At 43.1% G+C, this 21,403-nt stretch overlaps 2 protein-coding genes across 7 annotated transcripts in view; one reads left to right on the plus strand and one right to left on the minus strand.

Moving 5' to 3' along the window:
* Window positions 1–16,536, minus strand: part of SETD1B (SET domain containing 1B, histone lysine methyltransferase) — a 52,366-nt gene extending 35,830 nt beyond the window's left edge. For 3 of the 6 annotated variants that reach the window (XM_077920833.1, XM_028709288.2, XM_028709287.2), the window contains exons 1-6: window positions 14,836–16,536; window positions 14,399–14,553; window positions 13,880–13,978; window positions 13,248–13,518; window positions 8,312–8,424; window positions 3,913–5,088 (exon numbers count right to left, since the gene is read on the minus strand). In XM_077920833.1, coding sequence (XP_077776959.1) covers window positions 3,913–5,088; window positions 8,312–8,424; window positions 13,248–13,518; window positions 13,880–13,978; window positions 14,399–14,553; window positions 14,836–14,908 — 1,887 coding nt within the window. In that variant the 5' untranslated portion in view covers window positions 14,909–16,536. Of the gene's footprint in view, window positions 1–3,912; window positions 5,089–8,311; window positions 8,425–13,247; window positions 13,519–13,879; window positions 13,979–14,398; window positions 14,554–14,826 lie in introns of all 6 variants that reach the window. The other 3 variants (XM_028709286.2, XM_028709285.2, XM_028709284.2) reach the window with 1 other exon arrangement.
* A 22-nt stretch (window positions 16,537–16,558) lies between these two features.
* The window catches only part of RHOF (ras homolog family member F, filopodia associated), a 35,384-nt gene continuing 30,539 nt past the window's right edge, over window positions 16,559–21,403 (plus strand). The window contains exons 1-2 of the mRNA XM_077920837.1: window positions 16,559–17,126; window positions 18,784–18,888. Coding sequence (XP_077776963.1) covers window positions 17,005–17,126; window positions 18,784–18,888 — 227 coding nt within the window. The 5' untranslated portion in view covers window positions 16,559–17,004. The remainder of the gene's footprint in view (window positions 17,127–18,783; window positions 18,889–21,403) is intronic.

A 21,403-nucleotide genomic window follows, 5' to 3' on the forward strand; every position in this document is an offset into this window, starting at 1 on the left:
GAACCCCTGCCATAAAGGGAGCCTAGAATAACCTCCTATGTAATGGTCACCATTTTAAACAGAATTAGTAAGCTGCAATAGTGCAGAATGGATCATTTATTGTCCAGCCTAGCATTTTAGGGTTATTTAGTTAATCATTCCTTTCAGAATTGTTATTTCTCCTAATGTGCATATTCAAGATGGCTTAACACAGCTTAGTTCTATCTCAATATGTGACCACATAGCTCTACATAAAAAGGACAGTTACAATGGACTCCACAAGTGGCAATTTTAACACATTTGCCATTGTGAATGGATTTACTAACACAGAATAAAACATGCTCCCACTTTCATGTATTCCCACTTTTCCTTCCTTTGTTGTTGGTTCCTTTGGTTGTTGTGACCCCCTCCTTTGGCTATCCTCACAGAACTCTAGCCCAAGGGTTGCCATTAATTTGATTTGAACTGATGTTATAATGAAATGATTTTAGAATGTTGTATTCTTTTACTGTTGTTAGCCGCTCTGAGCCCGGCTTCGGCTGGGGAGGGCGGGATATAAATAAAACTTTATTATTATTATTATTATTTTCCTACATACTGAATCTCTGTGCTTCCTTAAACACAGATGCTCCCTCTCTTAACCTTGGTTACCACAGCATCCATTTGACCAAAAGACACTTGTGGCCTGGTCCAGTGCATGTTTACAGTGGTACCTCGCAAGACGAATGCCTCGCAAGACAAAAAACTCGCTAGACGAAAGGGTTTTTTATTTTTTGAGTTGCTTCGCAAGACGATTTTCCCTATGGGCTTATGGGCTTGCTTCGCAAGACGGAAACATCTTGCAAGTTTGTTTCTTTTTTCTTAACACCGTTAATACAGTTGCGACTTGACTTCGAGGAGCAACTCATAGAACGCGGTGTGGTAGCCTTTTTTGAGGTTTTTAAAGACTTTGGTGATTTTTGAAGCTTTTCCAAAACTTTCCCGACACCGTGCTTCGCAAGACGAAAAAAATCGCAAGACGACAAAACTCACGGAAAGAATTAATTTTGTCTTGCGAGGCACCACTGTATTCAGAGGCAAGTCTCAATGAGTTTGATTGAACTTACTGCCAGGTAAGTATGTACTGGACTGGAGCCTCCAGTGATGCTATTTCAGGGATCAATAACAGGAATTTTGAGATGCATCCAAAGAAAGGATAATAAAGAAAGTACACTGCGTTGTCTACTTCCAGAGCTGAATGTAGGACCTCTTTGCCTTCTTGGGAGCCAGGTTAGAATCCAACTCTTAAAAAAATAAACCAGGTGGTCAGTTGTGGGAAAGCCCCTTGACGTCAAGCACAACAGTCTGCTTAACTGCTGTAACAATCAGGGCCAACCCAGGGCATTTTGACACCTGAAGCGAACCACAAGATCGTACCCCGCTCCCCACCAGGGAAGAAGGGGTGATTGAAAATCTACATCAAGAAGAAGGGGGAAAATAAACATCTGCATTGGGATATGGTGCCCCTGTGGATTCTGCTGACTGAGGCTGCCACCTCACCTTGCCTCATGTGTGGGCCGGCCCTGGAAACAATACATAGCTTATGGAAAATGTGTGTGCGTGTGTGATTGGTGTGGAACAGGCCATTGGCCCTAGATACGGTAAGTATATATTCTGATCACCTATTGGCAGCAAATCTCATTGAGTGGCCCAAAGAATGACACCCTCTCTGCCTGTCAGACAGAGCAACCTCAGCCTCTTGTTGCAAGGATAAACGAAATTAATAATAGAATGCAGGCACTGAGAAGAAAACCTGGTGACTTTGATTTATCTTCCCACCCTTCACTCCAGGGAGGTCTTGGAGGCAGCACACAGGAAGGTGCCTTACACCAAATCACACATTTGGTCCATTTTGCTTAATATTGCCCAAACCATCAGGCAAGGGGCATTCCCAGTCCGATCTGCAGATACCAGGGATTGAACCTGGGACCTTCTGAATGCACAGCAAATGCCTGGCCATTGGGCTGCAGCCCCTCCCCATTCAGAATATGCCTGTGAATGCCAGTTGTTGGGGGAACATGACCAGAAGTTCCTATCTGGCTGGCCACTGTGAACTGGGATGCAGGACTAGAAGGGTCATTGGCCCAATCCGGCTGCAGGATGCTTCTTGTGGCAATGTTCCTGTTCAGAAACAAAGCTCTGAAAAGGCATGGGATGGGTCATACATAGGAAAGAGAATTACAGTACCCCACCCTGGGGTTGCTATGCAATGAAGAGTGGGGATATAACTTCAACAAGACAATAAAAATTGCAACCCAATGCTGCTACTTCATTTTAGAATAACATATCCTAGACGTCACAGCCAACACACTCACAGCTACACAAACTGCTATCCACAGAAAAACTGCAGCATACATTTCCTCTTTTCTGTGAATTATGAAGAAGACAATGAAGATTGTGGAATCTCCTTTTAAAAAACAGGAGAAAGAAATCTCCTTTTGGATGGAAAGGTGGAGACTGAACGTGCCTATCCTCTTTCCGAGACATCCTCTATCCCTGCTTCCCTCTTGCTGAGGAATTCTCTGAAAGCCTGGCTATGAACAACAGCCTCACAATAGGCTGAAACATGAACCTCTGCTTTCCCAGCCTCTTCATAGGCTAAAGCCTGGCACTCCTCTCCATCTCATTTGCAAGCTGGAAAAGCAACAGCTCACATTTCTACAGGGGTAATACATCATTATTTCAGATTCAGTCCCACCAGAAAGGGGAGGGGAGATGACAACAACAAAAAGCAAACTATTAAGCTGGAATCTGCAATCACTTAAAAAGGGAGAGCTCACTATCTATTTTTATTTCACTTTTTATATGATTTTGCATTCTTGTATTACATAGACAGCATCATTCTCAAGACAAACCTCATTACAAGCTGGCAAATTTGGAACTATACTTGACAATCTGATAACAAAGTTCAAGAAAACACTATGAGTGTTCTTTTAACTCATGTGCAACTGTACTCATTCTATGTGCCTATTTTATAGTTTTGTCATCTTTTAATTTTTATCTGTTATAATTGTTCTCAGTTTTATACACATTTTAAAACAAATTTTTTAAAAGACCAATTGTTTATATTTAATTATGGAGCAGGAAATGTCATAAGCCCCTATAGAATGGCTGAGCGACTCAAGGAAAAGGCACAAACAGCAACATGTTTGAAAAGATACTGCAGTGAGGAAGAGTGCATTTCATGAGATCCAACTCTGAAGCAGATGCACAACTGAATCCTATGCATGACAGCTTGGAAGGAAACTACTTTAATATTGCACAAGGTTAGCAAATAACAGACAATATTACAACTCCAGGGAGCCTAAAAACATTTACAACTTGACAGGTGGTGGCTTCCAAGTGACAATAGCACAACCTGGCTAAAAATTGTTTCCCATGGGAGGTTTAACAGCAGCACGGAAAAGAGACTGCAGCAGGTCCCTTCTCGTCCCAGCAGTCAACCCAGCTGATGTGGAGAAGGAATTTTTAACACAAGGCCTCAGATCATGCACCACACCTTCTCTGGCATACTCCTAACCAATTCCAATACAAAGGAATCACATCCATGCAGGGCTAAGTCTCCCATCTTACAAATTAAGCACATCTTGTTTTATGAGTTAAACACTTTATAGCTCATGGATGTTCACCACAGATGAATACAGGCAACTCCTGGCCACTGTGCACCGTGCATGCAGGACATGCAGAAGTCTGCCCAGCCCCTGCGCAGCGTGGAAAGCGGCACATGTGTGCCCATCGTGCACAAGTGGGTCAGAGCCTGTACACATACTACACACAATTCTTGGGCTGAGAATTGGAGGTTGCACCTGTTTAAAATCAGCAATGCAATTCTCAAATGCAAAGCTCTCCACACCGCTTACACATATATAAGTAAAGCTTATCTGGACCACTTACCTCTTCCATTTTTTCTGGAATCGGACTATCGTTATCAGGCAACATTTCTTTAGGTTCAGAGGACTCTGTTTTGGAAGTCCTACTCAGCTGGTCGAGGGGAGTCAGGCTAGCATCAGGCATTCCTTTCGAATTCTGAGAGAGAGAAGTTATTCCAAGAATTGGCTCCTCGTCATCAGAATCCGGCAATGGTGTTGGACTAATGTCCTCCAAGCCTGTGCTGGAAGGACGCGAGGAAGGGGTTTGTGCTCTGTAGTTGGGCTGAGAGTTGGAACCAAATGTTGCAATTGGAGAAAGCTGGGAGGAGGAGGAGGAGATGGGGCTACCTTCCATTCTAATCTCATTGTCCGAGTCATGCTCATTGAGAAAATATAGCTTTGTTCTCTGCTCTTTTAAGAGCATCTCAATTCTTGAGTCCAAACTGTTGTGCTGAATTTCAGATTCTGTGGTTGGGGTGCCTGGGGTCTCGCTCCTTTCTGGAGTCTGTGTGAAGGGTACCACAGGTGGTTCATTGAGACTGTTGGGCTCAGGTGGGGCTGGGGGCTCCTCAGGTTTGTCCTTCACAGGAACAAAGTCAACAGTGGCAGCGGCGCTACTTTCAACTGCCATCTCCGTTGGTGTTGGTGGCGGCCGACGGTACTCAGCATCCCTAGAAGTTTGGGGAAACTGCGGCTCTTCAGGTTGGGGAAACGTTGTGGGTGCCTGGTAGGGGGAGAAAGCGGACTTGAAAGTCGAAGAACCTGTGTGGCTCAAAGGAGGAGTGTGGGAAAATTGCACAGCCTCTTGAGGGTGGGATTTGAATGCACTGAACTGATGTTCTGACCCTCGGAAAACACCAGCTGAATTATGAACATAATGGTGGCCTGGGCGTCTGTTATAAGCATCTGTAAATTTTGTTTCATGTCTTCTGGGTTTATACCCAGAGTCCTGACTAAAGTGGTACGCAGGTGTTGTCTGACGACTAGAGTACGCAGAATCTTGGGAAAATGGAGTCCCCAGGCGTGGGGTAAGAGGGGTTCCTTGGGACTGAGGAGTGAATTGGCTGTAAGAGTTTGGGGTATCTTGCCGACAACTGGAAAAGGCGGTATCATGGGAAAATGGGGTACCACTGTTTGGGGTAGCTGATGATCCCACAGAAGAAGCACTGTTGTCTTTTAATTGTTTCAGAGTTTCAGCCAGCTGCAAAAAAGGAAAACAGAAAAATATGCATACATTTCTGAAGTGCCATTGGAAACATTAGGACTAGAGCAGGGGGCCTAGGTATGCACACATCCAAGGAACACTTAAGGAGCCACTTGACAAGCATACATATAAACACTGCTGCTGCAAGATGATCAAGAGTGGCAGGCATCAGTACTAGCCCTACACTGGACAAAGGTTCCTGAAACCATCCTTTCATCTAATCTACCAGTTGTTGTTTTCTAACCTCTAGTGCATGTTTGTGTGGGGTGGGGTGGGGTTAATGAAATGTACCATCTATAAGAGAATTTGGCTGAGTTATAAAAAAACAACAACAAAAAACAACAACCCCAGAATCTTTGAACAAAAACATACCGGGGCAGCTGGAATTTTTCCAGCTATTGATTTTTTAAGAACCACATGCACAACCAACTGATCACTGTCAATTAATAGTTACTTTGAAGTCCTCTTCAATTATTGTAAATAGACCATTTCCAAGTTCTGAAGTTCAGAGAAAAATAAAATGAAAGGTTCGTGAACTATGACGATAGTAAACCTAATACATATTCGACCAGGCACTAACTGTAAAAAATAAATGATTCTATCCCCATCTTTCATGAATGGCCATGGAATTGATCTTGAAGCTAACATGGCAACAGTAAATCCATAGCCAATAAGATCAAACACTAAAAAGCAATCAGGACATCAAGTAACCGTGGGACTCAGCAGAAAGGACTTGACATTGTTAGCCCACTGTTATTCTCAGAAGAAGAAACAAATGCCTATGATTAGACCATCTGCTTAAGTGGTTGTTGCAAGCGGTGGATGGCGAGAACTCCCTGCAATCCCTGTGTAAATAAACCCAGTGTGTGGTGGCTGATGCAGATAAATCTGAGGGGGAGTAAAGAGAAATGAACACTAGCGACTGATAAGGGAAGAACACAAAGTGAGGGAGTGCGGCATGGCTGAAGGATCAGCTGCCCACAATGTAAACAGCGACAGGCTGGCACATGGCCGGCTGATCGGCATCACAGGGCACCTGCCAAGGCTCACAGCGCAGCCTCCAGCTGCCTTCCCCTTCCTGCTGCGTAGACAGGGCTCAAAGAATGCACGCAGGCAGTGGTGCCAGGGTCAAGAAGGGTGTCCTAGCAGCCCATTCAGAAAACCTTCCAAGTCATAATTTGTAGGATCAGGAATGAGCACTGTGCCCAACACACTTCTCCTGTACCCTCACAGGTAGGGCTTAATTTTGGTACCACTTGATTTAATAATGCCAGGATTTGTCATTATGTCCAAAACAAAAACAACTAGTATTAAAGGACTGTTAACAATCCTGTAGTTTGGAGGGCTCACTCAAGTTTGTGGGTTTGGATGTAATGGTGAACAATGGACAAAGTAATGAATTATGATCCCTACGCGAGAGAAAGGGGGAAAGGAATATTGATCAGAGGATTGTCTGAATGCAGCCTTTAATTTGTGACATTACTCAGGACTGCAGAAGAAATGCCATTCCCATGTCAAGAAACAAACAAACGTGAACATTCCCTAAATTCACTTGATGGATTTCAATGAAAGGCAGAACCTTGCTCAACAGAGGGAGCTCAGTGCCACAAGCTGGAGATCTATGATGGTGCAATCATTACAGCTTTCTTATTCAAACATCCAAAAGAAATGTTAAGGGAAACAAAAGTGATAATGAAAATGAAGAAACCAAAAGCAAGCAGATTTCTTTTATTTTACATTTGCCTGATGAAAATAAAGGTTATGAAATTTAAGTATTCAGAGTAAACAGACTGAGCAAATGACAGAAAATGTCAGCAGAGAAGCACTTACAATTTTGGGCAAAATACACTTTACTGAACTAGGAAGCAGGTTCCTAAATAAAAGTAACCAGAAATGAATGGATATTTCAAGGTACTCGTCATATGCCTCAACAGAAAATGTTTAAACACTTATAAAGGGCACAGTGCTACAAACGTTTACGAGGGAGCACATCCCACAAAACTTACTTGAATTTACACCTGCATCAGCTTGCTTGGCTGCACTGAATGGGGCTTTCCGGTACTGCAAAATAGTCTACGCAAGCAGGCCAGACAAGCAGCCACATGGATTAAATTCAAACTCAGCCACTTTTGCACCTAGAACTCCCCATGTCACAAAATCATATTCTGTTTGTTCCATTAGTAGAGATTTTTTTTTTGGAACATGGCAGAAATTACTCAACAAGAAGTTTTAGCATCTGCCTTTGTTGGCATTCTGTGCCAAAAACTGAATCCGCAGCATAAAATTTCAATTATTAACTACTACTTAAATATCATTGAGAAATCCCCTCCACACAAACAACTTGATCTTAAGGGAGCAAATAGGACATTGGGAAGGAGGCAGCCTTTACAGCTGGTTCCTACACACCTATTTCAAGTCTCATGAGCTCAAATGCCCAACAACAGAAAGAAGCCAGAACAGGATCTCTAGTTTTATTATTTATTTCTTAATTTTTATATAGCACCTTTCTGCCAATGCACCTAAGGTGCTTTACAATTTTAAACTACTAAAACACAGTCCAACTGGAGCAGGCCTCAATATTGTCTCTGCGTGCCTCCCACCCTCGCTGCTTCCTTCCCACAGGGGAAGGTTGTGGACTCTCCTTCCTTGGAGGATTTTAAGCAGAAGTTGGATGGACATGATTCCTGCATTGCAGGGGGTTGGACTAGATGACCCTCGAGGTCCCTTCCAACTCTACAGTTCTATGAAGGTTAAATGTAAAGCTTACAAATTTGATAATCAAAATTATTATTACTTGGGTCATTGTTAATATCTTATTTTTCATTTCCTGTTACATAAACTCATCTGACTCAAAATATTTTAATAAAACATGAAGTCCTAATAAGGACAAACAGGAAACAATCCAGACTGCCGGTCTCCATACATAGCACCTACACACAACTGTCATGTCCAGAATCAGACTCCAGCTTGGAACAGTTCCATGGATCTAGTAAAAAGTCTAGCGGTATCTGGAACTTCACAAGGACTTGCCCTCCATTCAAGAGCCCCCTGAAAAGGAAGGCTGGAGATGACAGATGTCTGGACAGGAATGTCAAGAATGAATTTCTTGAGGAGACGGACAACAGCAGGCAAACTACCATTTGTTGTAAATGAATATCATCTCAGAATTCCCCAAGAGACACAGTGCGTGCCATTTAATCACAAGTAAGTGAAAAGGTACCTGCACAGTTTCATTCACGGTGGGCGATACGTCCGGCTCATTCTCCACAGGTAGAGTCTGAGGAGTGTAGAGTCCATTCACAAGAAGTTGATAGAAATGCATGCGTTTTTCACCTGGACAAACAGCAACAACTTTATTGAAAAGAACACACCACAATTCCATCTAGAATCCACATTTTACCAAGTCTCTCTGCAAACCAAGCCTGAACAGGCGCCAGTTCTGACTCTCTTGAAATATTCACTATCAGCTTGTTAGGCCAAGTGAAGCAAAAAATGCCTCTTTGTGATACACAAAAGCACAAGAGTGCTTCATTGATTGAGTTTTATCTTGGACCAGACTTGGAACAATGTCCTTTTCTCGTTATATCCTCACAACAACCCTTCCAGGTAGAGTGAATAGCCCAAGGTGATCCAGTGAACTTTATGGCTGAGCGTGAATTTGAACCTGGGTCTCCCCAGTCCTAGCCTTAAGTCTCTAATCACTACACCACTCTGGCTCCCTAATTCCAAAGGCAGATGATCCAATAACAGATCGCCTGCTTCAAGAGTGGGGAGGGGTAACAGAACACAAAGCAGTGAAGGAAAAAGGTTAGACAAGACAAAGTTGCCCCCTCTTTTATTGCCATGTTGGTGCATTTTATCAAGGAGAGCATGTGTCTTCAACTCAGGACTGCTTCTTCACAGAACCGGCCTCCCTCTCCTCAATATGTTCTCAAGGGAGGAGAAATAGTTTAACAGCTGTAGGGATAAAACCATTTTATAGCAAAAATGTGTCTGCATTCAATGGTAAAATGTGATAAATCTTCAAATTCTGCAAGCCCAGCTCACTAGAAATTGGACATCAGATCAGTTTTTCTGTAAAAGGCACATTGTATGTGATCAGTAAAAATGTTATAATATTTGTCTTTTTTTAAAAAGGCACCTGCTTCCCCTGACAGTGCCAACTAAGTAAATACGTATGTATTTTGATGAGCTTATTGATGGTTTTGATGTTCATCTATAAATTCAGTTGTTTATTTTACGTTGTCCTCTTCCCTTGTAGCAGTGTTGACAAAAGATATCTCTTTCTTTATTTATTAAAATGAAATCTGCAATCCTATGCACACTAACCTGGGAACAAGCCCTGCTGAAATCAGCATGACTTACTTCTGCATAAAGAACATGAATAAAGTCAGTCTGCACAGCTAAACAGCTAGCCTTGTTGTGCAGCCAGCAAACTATTGCCAGAATTTTAGGGTCCAAGACACTAGCAGCTCAATCCCAGGGTCGGCTGTGCAAAGAGAAAACAGAGCAGGAACCAGTTCCTTCTCCAAAGTTATGGTGTTATACAGACAATAACTCAACCCAGTGCAACCGGAACAATGCCATTCAAGCAGCCGAGCCGTGCGGGGGATGAGGGTACACACGCCATAACTAAGCACAGTTCTATTCATGTCAGCAAGAAATAAAACTGTCAATATTGAAGTGCATTTATTCAAATTTATGGTGTAGCCACACTTGGGAGTACTGTGGACAGTTCTCTTTGCCACTTCTCAAAAAGAATACTTGTAGAGCTGGGGAAAGGTGCAGGAAAGGGCAGCGACAATTATTTATTACTTATTTATTTCACAATACTTATCTAACATTTGACTGTAATAAAACTTCAAAGCGGCTTGCAATAATGATGAAGAGGACAGAGCACCTTCGCTATGAGGAAAGATTACAAGAGTTGAGGCTTCTTAGTTTAGAAAAAAGGTGTGTAAAGTAAGTAAGGTAAAGGTACCCCTGCCCGTACGGGCCAGTCTTGCCAGACTCTAGGGTTGTGCGCTCATCTCACTCTATAGGCCGGGAGCCAGCGCTGTCCGCAGACACTTCCGGGTCACGTGGCCAGCGTGACAAGCTGCATCTGGCGAGCCAGTGCAGCACACGGAACGCCGTTTACCTTCCCGCTGGTAAGCGGTCCCTATTTATCTACTTGCACCCGGGGGTGCTTTTGAACTGCTAGGTTGGCAGGCGCTGGGACCGAACGACGGGAGCGCACCCCGCCGCGGGGATTCGAACCGCCGACCATACGATCGGCAAGTCCTAGGTGCTGAGGTTTTACCCACAGCGCCACCCGCGTCCCTTGTGTAAAGTAGGACACGATAAAGGTTTATAAGAGAGTTAAGTTTTTGTCGCTCTCTCATACTTCTAGAACCCAATGGGATCATCAAATGAAGCTGAATGCTGGGAGAGTCATGGCAGACAATAAGAAGTACTTCTTCCCAAAATGCATAACTGAACTGTGGAATTCACTTCCACATAGTGTGGTGATGTCCATTAACTTAAGACAGCTTTAAAAATGGATCAGACAAATTGATGGAGGATAAGGCTGTCCACGTCTTACCTCCAGGGTCAGAATCAGCATACCTCTGAATCCCAGCCATTCAGGAACAACAGTGCAAGAAGGCTACCGCCACCACGCACTGCCTGGGAGCCTCAAAGGCACCTGGCTGGACACAGCGGCACTAGGGGGCCTCAGATGTGAGTTAACAGGGCGGTTTGTATGCATCCACTGGTGTGTTGTTGCAGTAATAAAACAGGAGCATCCAGTGCCCCAGGGTGCAAGTGCTGAACAAGCTAGTAGTAAAGCAGCCCCCTGCAGTGGTTTGCAGTGTAAGAACCTGTTAGTAACCTCTGTTTTAGATTTTAGGTATTGTTTTGTTGTATTCTTTTAGCCCTTACTGCAAATCACCCAGATAACTTCGTTTATTGGTTGGTACAGACATGCAGTAAATAAACTTATTTATATTGCAAGTGCTCCACGGGCTTCACATACATTATCTTAGTTATCCTTTGGCCAGCAATCTTCTCCCCATCTTGCAGCTACAAGGACTGAGGCTTGGGGAGAGGGTGGGGGAGGTGTCTGCATGATTGAATTAATTTAAGTGGAGATTTCCTTGTTTGTTGCTTGGTCCCTCCGCCTACACTAGCTCCTAACACAGTTAAATTATTTGATCCTGTGTTTTAGTTGTAATTGGCAATTACTACCCCAGTTACAAAAACTAAGGTACAACACAAGAGAGTCCTTATCTCACACAAAAAGCAGCAACAGCAGCAGCAGCAAAGCTCTTAGACCAAGGTCTAAATTTCACCTCACATGACTCACTTAAAGCTACAGAGCTTTATTCTAAAGCCTGTGAACAGAATTTATGTTCTCTAGAATTTAGTCTTCTGAGTTCATCAAATCACAGTTAAAACAGTCGTTTAGATACCATGTACTCCCTTTAACATCAGGTTTTCTTTTTAAAAAATGAACTTTATAAAAGAGTTGGCTAGAGTGGGCCAAACAGCTGTTCCTCTGCTTTTTTATATCTAGTATTACATGTAAACAATGATAGTCTGGAAACTAGTTAAGTCACAAATAGTGGAAATGTCAGAAATCAAGAAGGATGTGATCATAAGGATTTCAAAGGCTAGCACTGGAAGCTTACAGAAAACTTGTTAAAAATACATTTAAAAATCAACACAGGTTTTAACACAGCTGCAGCTCAAACTATAAAGCAGTTACGTTAAATATTCCTGATTCTCAACTTGGCTGTAAGCCTGACTTAGTTCAGTCAAATATATTTCCAATAAAATTTAGGATTATACCACTTTACAGATAGTTAAGCTGTGGTTCTCATGTCCTGATGTGGTAGTAACTCAGAATAAATGTTGATAAAAGACTGGATGATAACTGACCTGTTCTAACAATTTTCTCTTATCATTTTATTAATAACTTTATCTAACATGCATAGATGAATCCTCATTTCACAACATGAGAAACCATGCAGAGGAACATTTAACTGCAGCTGGAGATTCAGCAGTGCACCAACTAAAAATACAAGACGTAGTCAAATGTGTTTTGGAGTTCAGAACACTTGCAGTTTTAAAATTTTAGCATAAGCACTTTTAAAGATAAGGGACTAGAAACTGTCCCATTGTGCATAACATGTTAATTATTCATACTTTCCAAAATGTTCCTTTAAAGGGTTAAAATAGTTTTAGGGTTTTTTTATAATTAAGCTGCAAAACTGAAAGGTGTCTTATGGCAGAGGTGGGGGACAAATTAGCACTTATATGCTAAAAGTCACATGCTGGTCATATATGCTTCACTGCTTTAGCAAAAAAGAAAAATACAGCAAAAAAACACCAAAAAAATTTAAATGTTGAAGCAAACCTAACCATGCCTTCTTAGAAGTCAGTTGTGCTGAATTCAGTGGAGCTTACTCCCAGGTAACTGGGGTTAGGACTGCAGCCTCAGTATGGTTTGAGGAACTTATAAATAAAAGCTGAGTTCATAGCTACACTGCTTCTGTCTGAAGGTATTAGCACTACAGACCAGTTACTTTCAATATCTGGAGTGTTACTGTCCCTTTAAGAGACAATGGAAGAAAAAAAATACACTTTTACAGCGCCTCTTGTACATATGTAAATGCCCGCAATGGGATGATTAAATAAAAGCAAGAACATTGCTGGAATCTAATTTAGAGTATTATTTTAGGATACATTTCAGGCATTTTCTAAAATGATTTTTAGCCTCATTTTTCTATATCTATAGGTGTGGGTGGGTGTGTTATCAGCTAAGTGCAAAAGGTACTTTTGGCAAAGGGGCAAAGGGGGACCATTTGGCAAGCCAAGTGTCAGCATGAGTGACTGAGTGAAATGGAGAGGATGGCAGCATTTTGTAAATTACAGGACTGTCTCCTAGCAACAGACAACACATTCAGCTCCACGTGACTAGCAAAGGCCCAGAGAAAAGCAGAGAGATTGAGGGGGAAATGCAGTGACAGTCATTTAATAGCTTCCACCACCACCCTTAAATTAATTACTAGCCCTCCCCATCCAATCTGCAAATGCATCTCACTACGGGACAGGAGAGAGGCGGGGAAGAGCAGCAAACAGAAGGAAGAAGATGCTCAGAACCAGCTCCCCACCTTTCGTATCCAGCTCCACGTGGATGATGTTGCCCATGACCGATGTGTTGTGTAGATGCTGCACTGCATCCCGGGCTCCTTTGACTGTGGCAAAGATCACTTTGGCAATTCCCAGGTGCTTCTTGTTTTTAGGGTTGTAGAGGATCTCCACTTCTTCCACTTCACCGTATTTTTTGCACATGTCAACCAGGAAGTTTTCACGGATGTTGTCATTCAACTTGGCAAAAGTGACTTGTTTGGGAGGAACCGGCCCCACGTAAAACTCATCAATCTGTAGGTTTGTTTTTGCACACAGTGCAGTAGGAAATTAAAAGCCAGAGAGAGCAAAGTTAAGGACTGTAAGCAATCACATCACCTGGAGCAGAGAGGGTTAAGAAGCAACTACTGAACTTTCAAGGTATTTCCCTTCCACTGCAATTTACAGACAAATACTAAACTTTTGCCTCAGCAATAACTTTTAAAAATTTGTTTTAAATAACTCCATTGAGTTATTAAGAAAACACACTTTTGACAGGCAGAAAGCTCAATTGTATTTTGCAACTTTATAACACCGGTGAACTAATTATTCAACAATATAAATAAAGATGCAATTAGATTTATATCAAGGACGCCACAGTTCTCAATGCATGTACCTTAAATTTAGGGACAGAGAGTTCCAGCTCTTTCGTTTTGGTCCATATTCGCCCTATCCTTGGATCTCTGACACAATCCACTGGGGCAAGACCCGGGTTCTGAGGAGGAGAGGGGAGTAAATTGAATGAAGCTTGAAAAAAGACACGACCCACGGAGGCAACAAAAAACCAAAAACCCCATGAAATTTGGAAGTTTACTCCACAGCCTTTAAAACTGAGGAGAATGTTCTCCAGGCAGGGCAGACACACACATGTCAAATAGCAATTCTGCAGGGAATCACAGGAAAAGGAAGATGCAGGTTTTATCTTCTGATTCTGACAGACTACATTGTCAGGGGGTGTAACTTTAATATGTTTCCTGAACATTTTGTAGCAATCTTCATTTTTTCAGGTCATTAAGAATTCCTCCTTCCCACCCACCCTTCAGAAGGGCGGCGAGGTACTAGAATAAAACAAACCAGGGTTGGGGGAAGAGAATATCACAATACATTTCATTTGTAAAAAATAGCGACCGCTTACAGGAATGCTAAAATGCTGCCCATCGTAACGATAGAGTTTGTGCTGTCCTTTTTTCAGAGCTGGGTCAATAATCAACTTGTAACTTTTCCAATGGTGGTTTTTTTTCTCGGCAGAGGTGCTTGCTTGGGAGCTGCTCTCCATTCCGTTGATCCAACCTGAGGAGAAAGCAAGCGGGGGCAACCAACGAAGTTAAAAAAAAAAAGACATATATGAAAGATTCCCGTTTCTGAACTGCTTCCTTCCCCCCCTCGCAATACCGTCAAGCTGGGTGGGGGGAAGGGAAGGGAAAAGACCGCACATCCAGACGCCGAGCCGGGGTGTCCCCCCGTGTCCCCCCTCCCGGGTGCAGGCAGCGAGACCAGAAAGAGAGCGAGGGAGAAAGGAGGAGGAGGAAGAGGAGGAGAGAGAGAGAGAGAGAGAGAAAATACCCATCTCACTTGAACTCTGCTTTTTGCCATGGTCTTCGGGGTGCTTGGCTTTTTCTCCTGCCTTGATCTCTTTGAAAGACATCGCTGTTCGGTGCCCGACCGTCTCCTGGCCGCGAAAGGCGAGCTCCTCTGCTCACATTGGGCTGGCTACATTACATGGGTTTTGAAAGCCTCCTGCCTCCTCGCTCGCTCGCTCTTTTTTTTTTTTTTGCGAGCCAACACATATTGTGTGTGTGCTTTCTGCTTGCTTCTCAGGCATCCCACAATTCACCGCTATGGAGCTCGGCTAATGGCTAACCGCCCTCAACCGAATGCACATTCACAGCAGCTGCATCGCGCTGCAAAGCCCCCAGCCCGGCCGCCCGGCCGCGCCTCCCCGCCCCAAATAAAGGGCCATGCATTTTTCCCAGCAGGATGCGGCCCCGCCGTGGCTTTTCCTCCCAGTTAGCGGCGGGGCCAAATCCCCTTGGAATCTGCTGGCTACATTTACCTAAGCGCCAAACTGTTCCTAAACAAGATGGACATAGGTGGGACAAGGGCCCCCCCACCGCCTTTTTTTCCTCTTTTCTTTTTTGGACGGGGATGGGGAGGGAAATAAAAGAAACCCCCTCCCCACAAGACACCCGGCGCTCCAAAAGGCTCAAGCTTTTTTTTTTTTTCCCTCCTCCCCTCCCCCTTTCTTTTCTTTCTTTTTCCCTTTTTTCTTTTGCAAGTTACATCCCAGGGAGCTAACCGGGGCAGCGAGCTTGGCAGGGATACTTTTGCAAGAAGCCGCGGCAATGTTTCCACCTCCGATGAATGGGGAGAAGCGGGGGGCGCCCCCGTTTTGTTACAATTTGTCAATTTCGGAGGAGGGAGGAAGGAGAGTAGCAGCTTTGCTTATTAAAGGTCCTGCGCAGCCAATCAGGTCGGACCTTCCATTTTGTTTCAGCTAGAGGCTCCCTTGGATCTCCCCCCCCCTTCTTTTCCCTTCCCTTCTCCCTCTTTCGCCTTCCTTTCCTCCCGGGGTCGCCTTGTTGGGGCTTCGTGTTGTTTTAGCTCGACTTGTGCTTTTGGTTTGTAATTTGGCCGTGCTTAGGTAATTGGCTGGTTAAAGGCACCAGGCGGGCGCAGCCAATCAGCGCGCAGCTTCCATTGGGCTTGAGTTATTAGACGCTGATCTAAAAACATCCTTCAGCAGACAGCTAAGGAGAGGCCAACAGATCAGGCAGCCATTTTTCTGCAATGGAATTAAATGGCCAACTGGGTTTTCCTTTGTTCCAAAAGGGGATACTTGATTTGAATGAATCCACAACCATCCATTTCAGGACTTCTCAGTGTCTGTGTTAATGTCTGACAACATTTAGAGGACTAAAAGGAAGAAGGAAGATTTTATAAAAAGATCTGGATTTTTCCCTTTGATTTGGAACCCATCTTTGTCTTGTATATAACTAGGTCATGGCACGCCCTTATGTCAGCAGTAACAATTTTGAGTTACCAAAAAAGTAAATACATATGTATTTTTGGTGTTTGTTTTTGAAAGCTTTTCTTTGCCTGAGCAAATACATCTCTAGATGTAGCTTCCTGTATTAAACACTAAATACCTGGCCATCTTTTAAGTTAAATCCTTTCGTGCTAACAAGGTAATGTTTTAAATATAGATGTAGGAAACGTGAATTCTTGCAAAAAAAATCATTAGGAAAAGTTTTTTTCCTTTTACATTGTAAGTACCCAATCCATTCTGTCCTTCTTGCTAAGTGTAGTTTTTCATGTTAAATGTTACTGGAGTTCTCCTTTAATTTATTTTTCCAGCCTTCATCTGCATGTCATTTTTTGTCTTGTTTATCTAAACCAATTGCTTCTGAGATACTTTTTAAGAATAAAAAATATTTAGCTAGAGATGCTTAAAATGTTTACATACAGTAACTATTAACCAGGTGTATTCACACTAACATGTAGCGATTTATGTTTGAGATCATGTTAAAAATGTGAGTGGGAGAGGGGAAGGAAAGACATGCAGCGTCCTTATGTGCAGAGTAAATCTGTCAGAGGAATTTACCGATTGAAGTCCGGAGTCTTTTTAAAAAGTTAACTATGTTATTAGTCGAAATAAGTAAATGTATTAACTTATTTTTAATCAAAAGCCATACAAAAATCTGAACGAGATCGAATAACTTGCAAGGTTATAAAATAGAAGTGATGATACAGAACTTAACGTATACAGTATTTAGAAATTTATTTATCCCCCCTCCCCCCAAAAAATCCCAACCCCAGACTCCCACAACTTCACCTTCAGAACTGCATTCAACTATGGTGTGCGGGTAAGTAAAGCCTTTTGCCCTTGCAGTGAAACAGAGCAGGCCTATGCAGCAAATGTTTTCGTCCAAGGCGGATATCCGAGTTACTTTCGGAGGGGGGGAAAGGTAGCTAACGTTCTTGTTTGAAAGTACATATTCAGAATCTATTTTTTATATCTATTTCCAAAAGCTACTTCCTTTCTTTAGCCTCCTGTAACAAAGTGCTTTGCTTGGCTGCATCCTTGTTGATTTCAAGAGCTTCTCTCTGCAAATCCATAATGGCATTACATATATGCTAAACTGTTCCCCTAATGTCAATCTGCAGGCAGAGGTGGGATATTTTTTTAAGGCAAACCAACAAATAAACGCAAGTGATAGAGAACTAGTTTGAAGTCTTTCTCCCTCTAGTTACTGCAGGCTTTTTTTTCCTTTTCATTTTACAACAGAGGCGTTTCGGGGACAACAGCAATTTGAGCAGTAAAGGGAGACCCTGGTTTGCTAATATGTACTGTAAACGAGTTTTCTTTTATCTTGAGAGGCTCCTGGTTTGAAAAACAAAATCCAAAATGGAGGTTTCTTTTTCCCTGCACAAGAAGAGTCGCTTGGCAGCCTTGTACTGGTTTTGTTGGGAAAGCTTGTGACGCGCTTGCTATTTCACAGCAGCAGATTTTTCCAGAGCTGCAGCTACAACAAAACTTCCAGCTGGCTTTGAGAGAGATTTAATTTGCAGAAATAGCCACTGCCTCTTGCACCCAAGTCACCCTCTGGCTTTGGTGCCGTGAAAAGAGGCTCGTTTTCAAGGCAGCCTTCGCAGTTCCTGCTCCATATTGAGGGCGAGCAAGCCGGGTTTCGTAATGGCGGCTGTCTTCTCTGTGCTGCGGCTGTTGCTTTTGGGGCAGCACCAACGCTTGATTTCGCCAAGGCTGTTTTTATCGGGCAATGCAGGACAGAGCCCTTTCTCTCTCCTCTCTCCCGCCCCCCCTTTTTAAAAACGTGTGTGAGGTTTGTAAAAAGTAAAGCAGGAGTGAGAGGGTCGGTTTTCTTCTGTCTGCTTCCCCCTTGTTAATACTGGTGGGGGTGGGGAAGAGAGAGAGAGGACGGTTGCCATTTCGTGCAAGTGCTTTTGCAGCAGCGAGAAGAAACGTAGGAGCGAGCGCGAGGCTGCGTGTAAGAGGAGATCCTGGCGCGGCTCCAGCTCCTGCCTGCTGCTCTGCTCGGCACTCCCGGGGGTGGGGGAGGGAGGGAGGGGGAAGACGGCGGGGGGGGGGGGAAGGCCAGGGGCAGGCGAGCAGCCCGGCTCTTAAAGACACAGGGCGCTCCTGTGGTTTAGCAGAAGACAAAGGCGGCCTTGGTCCTTTGTGTCTAGAAACCTGAAAACGGGCTTTCCCCTCCTCTTTTGCATGCGAATAATGAAGACTGTGGTGGGCAGGCAGCTGCTGCATAACCCAAGCAGCTCGATAAAGGCTCTAAATCAGTTGGTAAATGCAAAGAGCGGCTTTCTGCAGTGCAGTGAGACTGTTTTCTCAGGCATGGCGTTGCTGGCTGGCTTAGTGGCTGGAGAAGCCGTCCTGGGACTGATCTCTTGAACAGGTCTCTAACTCCTTACCACGTGTCTCAAAACAGGTCTCCCGGCATTGCTAATCTTTTCTTCTTTTCCTCGCCCCCCCCCCATGAACCCTAGAAAGGGTGAGCTCGACGATGATCGAGGAGGAGGAGCTGACAAGGGAATGCGTGGTCTGTTGTCAGACGAGAGTGGGCTTTCTGATGGCATCTCTGCTTGTTTACAGTAGGTAGGGTTTGCCAGGCATATTTCCGTTTAAATGGCTTTGCTTTGCTTAAAGGATTTTCCTTAACACTGCAGCACCACCACCCCCTCCAAACAGAGTGGGGTTGCGTGTTGCTTTTTTCAGACAGCCAGTTTTGGAGGCTCTCCTTGAAGAAATGAGCCGACAGCCCAGACAGGAGATACTGAGGACGTTAGGTTGCTAGTAGTTTCCTTGCTGCATTGTTACTCGAAATTTTAAGAAAACAAACTGGCAAAGCCTTGAGTTCCTTTCTGGGAAACTTTAGTGCAGCATTATTAAAAAGGCTAACCAAAAAATTACAGCTCTTTCTAAAAGATGTATTATCTGGATGCCTTGATTTAAGGGGTGGGTGTCTTCTACTTTTAGTGGAAATATATAAAGGTGAAATCCCAATTTGTGACATTCCTCTTCCCCACCATAGCAATAACCCATAATAGGTGGTTAAAATATTTGGCTTATTATAAGAGTCTCCTGTTTGCTGTCTTATTGTAAAATATTCAGCAGCAGGAGGCGGGTGTTGTCTTTTCAGTCTCTGTGGAGAGTGAAGACATTCCATTCCACCACCATGTACCAAGATTTGCTCCAGCAGTAAAACCTGTTTTTCAGGAACAAATTGGAGGAGCGGACTGCCTGTTAAACACTGAACAATGTCATGCTTCTGGTCTTTGTGGGAGGAAAGAGCATAAAGAGATTGCCTAAGTGAAGTGCCTTGCCATTTGCTGGCAGACTAGGGAAACAATCCTAAGTATCCCTCCTATGAAGTAAATGCTACTGATTTGTGATATTACTTCAGAGTAAACACTCTTGCATATGTGTTCTTTGTTCTTTTAAGGTGGTGATGGGAAATGGCTTTTTCTGTGTGTTCTGAACTAAATACGTCAACTCTGTTGAATTGCAAATAAGTATTGGAATACAGACTTGGTGAATGTACTTCCTAAGACATCTTAAACTCCCTGGCTACTTACATTTTCCTCTCAGTAGGTGACTTAGTGAAAAATGTCCTTATATATACCTTGTTAAATAGCTGATGTGGCAACAGGAGTAAGGTTAAGTCTGCCAATTGTGGGCGTCTGTATCCCTGAGATTCCTGCTGCAATTGTGTTCTACAATTGAAGTGGTTGGCTTCTTAAATGCCTTTCAAATGAGTACAAAGGAGGCACAAGCGGTTGCTAGAGAGATCAGGCTTGCTCTCGACATCCTTCCCAAAGCCAAATCCTGTGTGCACATCCTGCCTCCTTTCTCCATTACCATTACAGTCAATATAATGTAGGTCACCATGCATATCCTCCTTGTGTTTCTGGCTGGGAGAATCTTTTTCCTTTACTAGCTGGATTTGCATCCCTTTTGAAGGATACGGAACATTATCTACTGTACTTTTGAAATTTTGTATCACTTAATGTACATGCTCGGTAATCCTTATTACAGCCCTATACAGGTAGGCTAGTATTATACCCATATTGCAGATGTTGGGGCCTAGGTTGAGAGATAGTGGGTTGTATACAGCCACGGTGACTTCAAGACTGAGCTTAGATATGAACTGTGGATTTCCTAGCTTGCAGTGAACCACTGTGCTACGCAGACTTGTGCTACAGGCTTGTATCCTGTTTTGCTCAAACATAGACCCATTTAAGTTAATAGACATGACTTAGGTCCATTAATTTCAATAGGTCTACTATGTGTAGGACTATCATTGGCTGCAACCCATTGTGTTTGGACTTCCCTATAGATTTGCTTCAAATAGGAACCACTGAACTGCTAAAAATCTTTTGTTTTGTCATAGCTTCAGGTGGAAGAAGCTATATAATTTGTTTAGTCTCTTGGTATATTCTCACTGTGGCAAATGATCCTCAGCTTATGAAAATGGACTTTTGGGGTTAGCTCCATATATTTAGCCCGATAGTTTGTTTCTTGGCATATTTTAAAGAAACAATGCATAACTGAATGGAATGCTTGAATTGCTTTGAATATCTTGCAGCTTTTGGCGGGAATCTTCAGGAGGAAACTTGCTGATTTGACAGAATGTTAAAAAGCATTAGTGCTCCTCTTGTCCCTGGATTACAGTAATTTAACCCTTTAATGTGGCTGGCTATTTGCCTGTAGCAGATAGTTCAAAATATCAAGTGTGTTTCACTTCATTCAGATTTTAAATTCAGCTTTCTGTTATGTTATGCAAAAATTGCAAACAAAAGCCACTCACTCTTCCTCACTGCTTTAAATTAAACATTTTGTGGGTCAGTCTATGTGTGTAGAACATCTAGCACTATCCAACTAACTTAAGATAACTAACTTCTTCCCCATTCTTGCCTTCTCTTCCTGGGTTGAAAACATGCAGTGGTTTTCTTTTTATGAACTGTAATCATGCTTTCCTGAAATCATGCTTGTTCTGAAAAACAAAATACTTTAAGCTGCAGGTAAAAACTGAGCTTATCAAATTCAGTCTGGACCTTGACTAATTGCAATTTTGAATTGATGGTTGGTATAGAAATGTGTTAAAAT

This window comes from Podarcis muralis, chromosome 16 (assembly GCF_964188315.1).
Source record: "Podarcis muralis chromosome 16, rPodMur119.hap1.1, whole genome shotgun sequence".
NCBI lineage: Eukaryota > Metazoa > Chordata > Lepidosauria > Squamata > Lacertidae > Podarcis > Podarcis muralis.